This window comes from Myotis davidii, unplaced genomic scaffold, assembly GCF_000327345.1.
Source record: "Myotis davidii unplaced genomic scaffold, ASM32734v1 scaffold1047, whole genome shotgun sequence".
Lineage (NCBI taxonomy): Eukaryota > Metazoa > Chordata > Mammalia > Chiroptera > Vespertilionidae > Myotis > Myotis davidii.
Window position 1 is genome coordinate 595,674 of NW_006298367.1, and position 10,374 is coordinate 606,047.

At 50.9% G+C, this 10,374-nt stretch overlaps 1 protein-coding gene across 1 annotated transcript in view; it reads right to left on the bottom strand.

The window, feature by feature from the left end:
* Positions 1-5,933: 5,933 nt before the first annotated feature.
* Positions 5,934-10,374, bottom strand: part of FBRS (fibrosin) — a gene marked incomplete at its 5' end in the record, with an annotated part of 10,393 nt that continues 5,952 nt past the window's right edge. Inside the window, 7 exons of the mRNA XM_006774089.2 lie at positions 5,934-7,700; positions 7,804-8,011; positions 8,143-8,226; positions 9,156-9,236; positions 9,341-9,461; positions 9,742-9,813; positions 10,195-10,224. Of these exons, the coding sequence (XP_006774152.2) occupies positions 7,157-7,700; positions 7,804-8,011; positions 8,143-8,226; positions 9,156-9,236; positions 9,341-9,461; positions 9,742-9,813; positions 10,195-10,224 (1,140 nt within the window). The remainder of the gene's footprint in view (positions 7,701-7,803; positions 8,012-8,142; positions 8,227-9,155; positions 9,237-9,340; positions 9,462-9,741; positions 9,814-10,194; positions 10,225-10,374) is intronic.

A 10,374-nucleotide genomic window follows, 5' to 3' on the forward strand; every position in this document is an offset into this window, starting at 1 on the left:
TGCATGCCCCCCACCAGAGATGGAGCCCAAAACCCTGGCCTATGCCTTGATCTGAAATCGAACTAACTGAGCCACACTGCAAGGGGCTAGCAGCACCTGAGTTTTACAAGTGTGCGCTTTGGCTCAGCACTGCCATGTGTGTAAGTGTATCCTGCAGATTGATTTGCTCAGGTATACAAACATGTGGGTATTCACTGCAGGCTCCATCCCCAGTACGAGGCACGCAGGAGGCAGCCAATCAATGATTCTCTCTCATCATTGATGTTTCTCTCTCTCTCCCCCTCTCCCTTCCTCTCTGAAATCAATAAAAATATATTTAAAAAATAAAATGTTATTACCCACAAGAAATAGTTATATGAAAAAGCAATACACAGAATAGTGTGCATCATATGTAAACATTTGTTTAAAAGAAGGAAAAAAAGGGAATTGCTCTGAAGAAACAAACAAGAAATCAATATGGTGTCTCTGGGAAGGGGGAATGCAGCAGGGGAGGAGTAATCAGGGAAAAGAAGGAGACTTTACCTTTCTTTACAAGCTAGGCACTTTTTTTTAAAAAATATGTATTTCATTGACCTTCCACAGAGAGGAAGGGAGAGAGACAGAGAGTCAGAAACATCGATGAGAGAGAGACATCGATCAGCCGCCTCCTGCACATCCCCCACTGGGGATATGCCCGCAACCCAGGCACATGCCCTTGACCGGAATCGAACCCGGGACCCTTCAGTCCGCAGGCCGACGCTCTATCCACTGAGCCAAACCGGTTTCGGCAAGCTAGGCACTTTTTAAAAACAATATTTGCATCGATTTCAGAGAGGAAGGGAGAGGGAGAGACAGAAATGTCAGTGATGACAGAGAATCAGAGCAACATTCATCAGTTGCCTCCTGCACACCCCACACTGGGGATTGTGTCCACAACCTGGGCATGTGCCCTGACCGGGAATCGAACTGTGACCTCCTGGTTCATAGGCCAATACTCAACCACTGAGCCACACCAACCAGACAACTAGGAACTTTTACTGTTAATTACATTAGCTGCCGTTTTTTAAATATATATATATTTTATTTTTTACAGAGAGGACCCAGGTATATGCCCTTGACCGGAATCAAACCTGGGACCCTTGAGTCCGCAGGCCGACGCTCTATCCACTGAGCCAAACCAGTTAGGGCTAGCTGCTGTTTTTAACTTTTAACAATAGCACATAAGAGAAAAACCCAGAGATATCCTATATAATAAAAGCCTAATATGCAAATTGTCCCCTTGACCATTCGACCTGGAGTTCAACCATTCACTATGATGTGCACTGACCACCAGGGGGCAGTGTGGAACATGGCGGGGGTCGATGATGCAGTGCTGGCAGTGGGCAGCAGTGGAGGCGCTGCTGGCCTGGATAGGCCCTGATGAGAGCAGGACTGCAGCGAGATGGTGGAGCAGGTGAGCGGGCAGTGCCAGGCCAAGGCAGGTGCGAGCGGGGCCCGATCACCCGGCTGATTGCCCAGCAGATGGCGACCAGCGGTGGTTGGGGGCTAGGCCACTGCCCAGCTCCCAGGGGTTGAGGGAGCCAGGCGGGGGCCTGATGACTCAGGCAGAGGGGGCCGCGGGGGGGCCCAGGGGCCCAGGTGCTGCCCAGGGCCCAGAGGTCAGCTGGGACCTGCCCTTCCACACCAGATGCTTACGCTTCAATTGCCATCCAGGGCTAGGGACCACACCCATGCACAAATTTCATGCACCGGGCCTCTAGTAAAAGGATAAGCAGTAAAAAGGTAGTCTCTGCTAAAAAAAAAACAAATAAACAAAAAAACCCCAAAACCCACCCCACAATGATGGGGTATGTCAAAGGGACACAGGAACTACCTGAAAACTGGAGAGTAATAAAGTAGTACTGGAGTTTAACCTACAGTATAAAATAAATATCCATGAATAGTCATAATTTAAATAAGTGACTGAATAAATAAACAAATGGAGAAGAGACAGATTTGTCATGCAGAATTCCAAATAATTTATGCAGATACTCTGCTCTCAAGGAGGTGGAGCATAATTTCCCAACCCCTGTAGTATAGGCTGTGCACAGTGGCTGCCTTCCAAAGAACAGAATATGGAAAGAGGGGGGAAGAGTAATTTTGCAGTGGGATCTGACAAGCACTGCCTCAGCCAGGTGACTGAGGTCAACATCAATAGTGATAAATCGTCCTGAAGGTACGTACCCTTGAAAGGATGTAACGAAAATGGCACTTTACCTTTGCTTCCTCCCCAAACCCATAACTTGTCTAATCCTAAGAAAAACATACAAATCCTAAGTAAAGGACATTTTAGAAAATATTTGACCAGGCAACAGAAAGAGACTTTGCTTGGGGTGATGGGCACACAACGCCATGTGCAGATGTTTTACTGAGTTGTACACTTGAAATCTGTATGGTTTTGTGAACCAATGTCACCCCCAATAAATTAAATGAAAATATTTGACCAGTACTCAAAACTGGCAAGATAATAAAAAGCAAAGGAAGTCTGGAAAGCTCAGTTAAAAGGAGCCTAAACAGGCATGATGACTAAATGTAATGCAGTGTCCTTGCAGGTCCTGGAACAGACAAAGGACATTAGGTAAAAACTAAGGAAATCAAGACAAAGTATGGACTTAAATTAATTACAATGCATCAATACTAACTGTAACATATGCAAGATGTTGATAGAAAAAAACTGAGTGTGAGGCATACAGGAACTCTTATAATATCCTTGTAATTTTTCTGGAAATCTAAAACTGTCCTAAATAATAAAGCTTATTTTTAACTTCCTCCCCAATTGTCTTTCTTCTCCTGACTGTAAGTCACTTGACTTCTCTGAATTTCAATTTGCCTATTTTGGAATAGGGGGATTATGTCTAATCTTTCCAACTACCATCAGTAACAACTCTCTAATTTAGTGAATTTCCACTGGGTACTAAATTTTGTGCTAAGCACCCTTTTCATGCATTCTCCCGTGTGACCATCACAGTGACCCTGTGGGCTGGGATCGCCATTTTCCCTGTTTGTCCACCATGGAAACAGGCTGCAACTAGACCAAAGTCACAGAGCTGGTGGGTGAAGGCCAAACTCACTGTGGCCTGTCTGGTGTAAAAGGCTCTCAACCTGGTTTTCACTGGCTCGGACTCCTCCTTTCTTCTTCTAAGCCCATAGACAGATGCTGCCCACCTCAAAGCCGGTTTTGAAAGATGCCCCGCCCCCCAAACTGCTTATAAGTAAGCATTCTCCCTAATGGAGCTCTTAAGATCTGCTTCTTCGACTTTCTGATGAGGAAACCATCACCAGTAATGACAGTAATAATCCCATGAACACTTAGTCTGTGCAAGGCACTGTACTAAGAACTTTGTGCTTATAAACTTAGTGAATTCATACAGTAATACTAGGAGAAACCACTAAAACTCCATCTTCATACATTTTGGAGGGAATGCAGCCACTTTGGAAATTAGTTTGGCAGCTCCTTAAAATGTTAAACATATGACCCAGCAATTCCATCCCAAGGTACATACCTAAGAGAATTAAGAACATGCATTTGTACAAACACTTATAGTCACAGTAGCATTATCCTTAATAGTCGAAACAACCCAGTGTCCATCAACTGAAGAATGGATAAACACAATGTGGTCTTGTCCATACAATGGAATATTTAGCAATAAAAAGAAATTAAGTACCACTCAAGCCGGTGCTGCTAAGTGGTTAGAGCATTGGCCCTCACACAAAGGGTCATGGGCTTGATTCCTGATCAAGGGCATGTACCGGAGTTGTAGGTTCAATCCCCAGCCCGTCAGGGAGATTGCCGGAGGCAACCTATGTGTCTCTCACATCAATGTTTCTCTCTCGCGCCTTCCCTCCCTCCCACTCTCTCTAAAAAACAATGGAAAAATATCCTCAGGTGAGAATTAACAAACAAAAATCAAACAAAACAAATAAAAAAAAATTAAGTACTGATACAAGCTACAACATGGATGAACCCTGAAACAAAGCTAAGTGAAAGCAGCCAGTCAGAAAAGATTGGGTGAATTGTATGGCCTATGAATGAATGATCTCAATAAAGCTGTTTTTTAAAAACCCATTTTACAAATAAACCACGGCACAGAAATAAGCACATTGCTTAAGGGTACATAGCTACTTTGCTGAGCTCATTGAAAGAAACGCACTTCCAAATAGCAGCCTCTCGATGGTGAATGATTTGGGTTTGGTTTTGCTTCCCCCAGGATGGAAGTCATTTCCAGACTTTTCTTTGACCCCTGCCTGCATTAGGATCAGAACGCGTGGAGATGAACCAATGGAACACAGTGGCTGCAAGGACAGGCACTAAGAAGGCAGCCCTTCAGATTTTTCCCTTCTCTCTCTCCCTTTTTCTTCTCACAGTATGTCTTTGTTGCTCTTCTCATAGTAGCTTTTAGGCTCCAGGAAAGCTGGAATTCTGTTTTGTTTACCTCTGTATCCCCAGCCACTAGTTCAGGTCCTGGTGTGATGAAGTGAACAATGGTTGAAATAATTAAGGGCAGTTCAGTGAATCGGGTGAGTTAACAGGGAGGTTTCCGACTTGGGTGCTGGTAACATTTGCAGAGATGGAAGTGGGGAGCACAGTTCCAGGTCTAAGGGATATCTGAGGTCCATGGGAGAGACCTAGGAGAGGGTGGGTACGCACAGGCAGATGTTTCACTGAGAGTGCATATAGGGACCAGGGTCGTACCCTGAATAGTGACAATGGCCCATTCGTAAACAATGGAATGGATGGGACAGTGGCCATCTGGAGACATCGTGCCCCACCTCAAGGGACAGTCATAGGGGAAGCAGGCAAGCTTTTTCAGAAACGGAAAACAAGGGCTACCATGTGAAACCTTGTCTGAAGGCCAAGTTTCTCCTGGTCACCTGTTTCTGATTTATGTTGGAACAATCTAGGCTTGCATCTACCCTAGAAGTCTAGGGTATGTGTAGTGGATCAGGGATGTTGGATAGAAGCATCTTTTCTACGGAGATGGGTTCACCTGGAGCAAGCCCATTCTGGGTGGTTTGAATGGGAGCCAGCCTCTCAGCTTAGTCACTTGTTTTTAATGATTATATCAAAGAATAATGTTAAGAGTAAACAGGTAGTTACAAAATAGTACCTTTCACAGGATTCCATTTTAAGCATATATTAGAGAGAACTGGGGGAATATACCCAACTATCAACAGCGGCATCTCTGAGGGGTGGGACTATGAGGCACTCTCCCTTGGTACTATGTATTTCTGGGTTTGAATTAATAATGATCATGTCTAAAATTTTTTTAAAACATAGGTATTTTCTCTTTTTTTTCTAAATATATTTTATTGATTTTTTACAGAGAGGAAGGGAGAGAGATAGTTAGAAACATCGATGAGAGAGAAAAATCGATCAGCTACCTCCTGCACACCCCGCACTAGGGATGTGCCCGCAACCCAGGTACATGCCCTTGACCGGAATCGAACCAGGGACCCTTCAGTCCGCAGGCCAACGCTCTATCCACTGAGCCAAACCGGTTTCAGCCATAGGTATTTTCTAACATAACCATGTATGCACATATATGTGCAGGTAAACTCACAGTAAAGGTGCCTAAAGAACATATACCGAATGGTTGACAGTGGTTACTGCTGGATGTGTGGGGCTCGTGTGGGTTGGCAGATGTATAGGAAATTGTTTTGTCTCTTTCGTAGTGTTTGAATCTTATTTAACATGTACTCCTGGGTCGTAAAAAAAAAGTGAAAAACTCCAGTGCCCAACACCCCAATCCATCCATCCATCCATCCAGAAGCAGAACTCTCCCAGATGGGAGGGAGGGGAAAACCTTTGTCAGGACACAGACAGTATTATCTTCACAACCACCCCCACCCCGACCCCAGGATCCAGCCCAATCCCCAACCCCAGGTGACACGCACCGAAAGAGGAGCCAAGGGGCCTCATTGTAACACTCATTTTTATATAAATATCCGCAAGTCATGTTACAGAATAAGCCCCACCTGGGAAAAAAGTCAACATTATGTTTTTGTTAAACTGACCCCCCGCCTTCTAGGCTGGGCCCCAGCCTGGGGGCACCTGCTGCTTTGGGAAGGCTGAGGCTGCTGCCCAGAGGCTGCTAAGGAAGCTGCCTGTGTGGCCACCCCAAGCTGACCCCCTTCTTTGGTGTGTGGTACATGGTGACCTTCTCTGGCCCTCCGTAGCCTGAGGCAGGGCTCTGGGAACAGGGCTCTAGAGAGCAGGGCCCAGGAGTCCTGGGGGCACTTGGAAATGGAGTGGGGGGACTGAGCCATTAAGAAAGAAGTAGACTCTGAAGCTTAAAGGTTGAGCCTTTTGGGGCTGGGGCACACAGAGGTAACAGGAACAAGTGGGGGGAACCTGGGCTGTCAGCCAAGCAGGAAGCATTTGCACTTCTTTCCAGCCTAGGTACCAGGTTCCTTCCCCTGTTGGTCCACTTCCTGCTGGATCCCATATTCCTGGGGATAAACCCTGGGCCTGCCTGTCCCCTCCCAGCTCTTCCCCTGCAATCTCCCCTCCCCCCACAGAGAGGCCAGAGGCTAGGAACACAGCACCAGTCTGAGGATTTAATTAACCAGGAAGGGGGGTTATTGGGAGGGGCACCCCTGTAAAAATGTACAAAAGGTCTGGGGGGCTATGTGGAAGGGGAGATAAATATGTACATGGAACTCCCCTTCCTTTAGCCCCTCCTCCCCCAACCCTGAGAGGGCATGAGGACTTGGGTGGTAGGTGAAGGGGAGGGGGGCACTTTGGCCTCTGGCTTAGTGAGCCCTTGGGGAGGCAGGCCAAGGGCCTAGGGGCCCTCAGGGGGCGATGGTGCACCTCAGGAGATCTATGAGCTATGACCTCTGAAATGACCCCCACTCTCATGTATGTGTACACACACACATACACACACATACACACATACACACACACACACACACCCCTCTCTATAAGTGTGTGACCTCTGCCCTCCCAATGACCCCAAGGTTCATCTGATGCTTGATCTCATGGGGGTTTGGGCTCTGTTCTCAGGTTCCATGATCTCAAAGATGGCTGGTGAGGTCACGACCTTTGCCCTCCAGCCCTGGCTTAAAACCTCAGTTCTAGGATCTTATCAAAAGGAAAGGGGGATGGAGCTTTGCCCCTGCCCCTCCCCTCCCCTCACCTGTCAGCCCGGGCTGGGCCAGGGGCCCTAGGTGGGGAACTAGGCCGGGGGGCGGGCACAAGTGGAGGCGGTGCCCCCAGAAGGGCTCCTGGTGGGGTCTTGCTGAGAAGGTGAGGGGTTCCTGGGGCCGCAGTAGGCGGCGGTGGAGGAGCCAAGCGGCTGTATAGCAGGGGATGGGCAGGTTCTAGACCATACAGGCGGGCAGCAGTCACTGCCCCTGGTCCAGTCAGCTCCTCTCCCGCCTCATAGAAGCGGGGTGGCCTTGCAAGGCGAGGGGGCCCTGCCAACCAGGTTGGCTCCAGAAAGCCAGCACAGCGCTCTGCAGGACCAGGGCCCAGAAAGGGGGGTGGCCGGGGCCTCTCAAACAGCAGGTGAAGGCCCTGAGGCCCGGTGGCAGCAGCAGCGGCGGCAGCAGCCTCCTCTTTCCGTTCTTCCTTTACCCGCACCGATTCCTTGGCTGGCCTGGCCCCTTCCTCACCAGCCCGGGCCTTGGGAGTAGCAGGAGATACTCGGGGCTGGGGCCGTGAGAAGGGGAGGTCCCTGGGGGCAGGTGTGGGGGGAGAGAATAAAGGTACTCCAGAGGTCAGAGGTCAGATGCAGGCTGGGGTGGGGGTGGGGGGCGGGCAGTTTGCGGAAAGCATACCTGTCTTTCTCCTCCTTGGTGATAGAAGTCTCCCTCCGCTCCACAGGCCGCTCCTTGTCTGAGCCTGGTGTCCGGGCGGCCTCAGGGGGCCGGACCCAGGCAGGAAAGGCCAGAGGACTGCGGTGCAGGCGACCCCATGGGTCTGGCGGGGAGACGAAGGCTGGTGGGGCCCCTGGGCTTTCTTTCTGGGCAAAGACGGCGCCGGAGTCTAGACAGAGGGCAAAGTAGAGAGTGACAGGAGCCAGGAGCGGGAGGCCCCAATCAGGCACCCCGCCCCCCTCCTGCTTGAGCACATTAACCCACTGCCACAGCCTCCTACCCACCCTACCCAGGACTCACTGAATGTGGGGCTGCCCAGGCCTCCAAAGGCCCCGTTGGAGAGGGCAGCCAAGGAGGCGAAGCTTGTGGGACGCCCAAAGGGATCTGCAGGAGAAAAGGACGGTCAGAGCATTGGGCCACCCACTCTGAGAAGCCACTAAGAACTGACAGGGAAGAGGCAGATCAGCAAGCAGGCCCCGAAGCCCTCGGCTGCTTGGTCTTAATCTTAACAACCAGGTGCTCAGCACTTCCTTGGGGCAGGCTAGGCAGTGAGCTCTGACATGCACAGTACTGTTTAACCTCACAAGCCCGGTGAGGCAGCTAGGACATTCCCACTTACAGGTGATGAAACAAGCTCCGAGAGGTGAAGTGACTTGCCAACAGTCAACCCAGGGCCTCTCTGACTCCAGAGGTCAAGCGTTCACCCCGCACGCCCCCACACCAGCCACCCATACCAGCTCTACAGCCAGCCAATTCCCCGAAAACCTCTGCCGCTTCCTCCCACCTGACATGCAGAGCCCTTCCCAGCTTGACCCTACTTTCATGCACATGTCCCATCGCCAGTCAGAGCAACTACCCTTACCCCTATGGGGCCTCACAATTTCCTCTTCCAGGAACACCTTGCCCTATGCCATCAGGCTCAAATCCTCCTTGTCCACCCGAACCCAGCGAAATCTCCCCCAACAGCCTGCCCGCGATGGCTAGGAACCAGCGACCATGCTCTCCTGGGGCTGTGCAGCCTTCCCCCACCTTCCTCTCGCAGGTGGCACGTACCCTTTACCACTGGCTGTTCTTTCAGAGGCTATCTGGGCTGGCAGAGATGAGCAATCACTATGCCCTTTCCTATCCCGTTTTACAGGCAATGAAATCAAGGCTCAGAGAGGGTAGAGTAATTTGCCCAAGGTCACAGAGCAAGTGGAACCAGATCTACCCCCATTTCAGCTGCCTTTCGGGTCCAACTTCCATCCCCAGCTTGAGAATTCCTGGAAGTCACAGATAAGGCCTGAGGTGCCCAACATGCCCTTGGCTCTTACCAATGTGGGTGCTGGGGCTCAGAAAGGGTCCATGGGCCCCGGGAGCTGCCGTGAAGGGGTTGGCTGCAGCGTGGACGGCACCTGGGGCAGAGAGGTGGGAGATTCTGATGAGGCTGAGTGGGCGTAAGGTGGGCCTTGGGTGATACATGGGAACCTTAGGCCCGAGGAGGGCTGGCCAGACTCACCAGTTGCAGTGAAGAGGGAGGCAGCCGGGTGGGAGAGCTCCTGGCCAGTGGGCAGGGCCCCATAGGGCCCCGGAAGGCAGGGCAGGAGGTCGTTCCGAAAGTCAAGCTTGTGGGAGTCGCCCTGCATGGGACAGGGAGAGGGCAGTGAGGAGCCAGATTTGTCCTCTTGCTCTTCTGCCCCTACACCCCCTCCGAGGGCTGCCTGGCGCCAAGATGGGGACGGAGTGCCTTCTCTGACCACCGTCTAGTTAGCCAGAGAGCCTAGTGCTGATTCGGGATTGCTAAGGCAGTGACCAGAGATGGGATGGGATGTTTCTGGCCAAGATTCTGCCAAGCTCTGCAGAAGGCAGACCCCCAGAGTTCAGGCAGGCCCGCTCTCCCCAGCCCTCCGGCCCCAGTACCTTCATCTTTTCCTGGTGTCTCAGGATCATGTAAGCCACACGCACGTGCATGGCACACCACTTCCCTGGTTTCTGCCGCCCCAGAGGATGACCAAAGGGAAAGGGAAGGAAAGAATGTTCACTCGTCACCCACTCCAGGCCTGGCCCTGGGCCCAGACTTGCCACACATCATCTCCTCTTATCATCCCTATAAATGAGGGTGACTAAGTCCATTTCACAGCCTAGGAAACTGAGGCTCAGAGAGATGAACTGTCTTGCCCAACGTCCCATGACCAGTTCCATCGGAACCCAGGTCTCTGGCTTACAGTCCTTTCTCTTTCTGCTGTCCCCCATCTGGCTGCCTCCATGTCTTGGATTTCTCACTCATTCTCAAGCATGACCTCCCCACCCCTCAGCCAAACACCCTGACACCAGCCCCAGCCGCATGCAGCCTGAGGTCTTCACCACACTCACCCTCAAAGGTGGCCGGAAATGGTCAGGGATCTGGGGATGGCAAAGCAGATTGGTGGCGATTCAGACCTGTTTACTGACCTGGCATCTCATCTCTGCAGCCCCCAAATCCGCCCCCAAACATCTCCGGGAGACCCTGTGTGGCACCCTTAATCCTTTCCTGCTGGTGTTGGGACTCCTTTC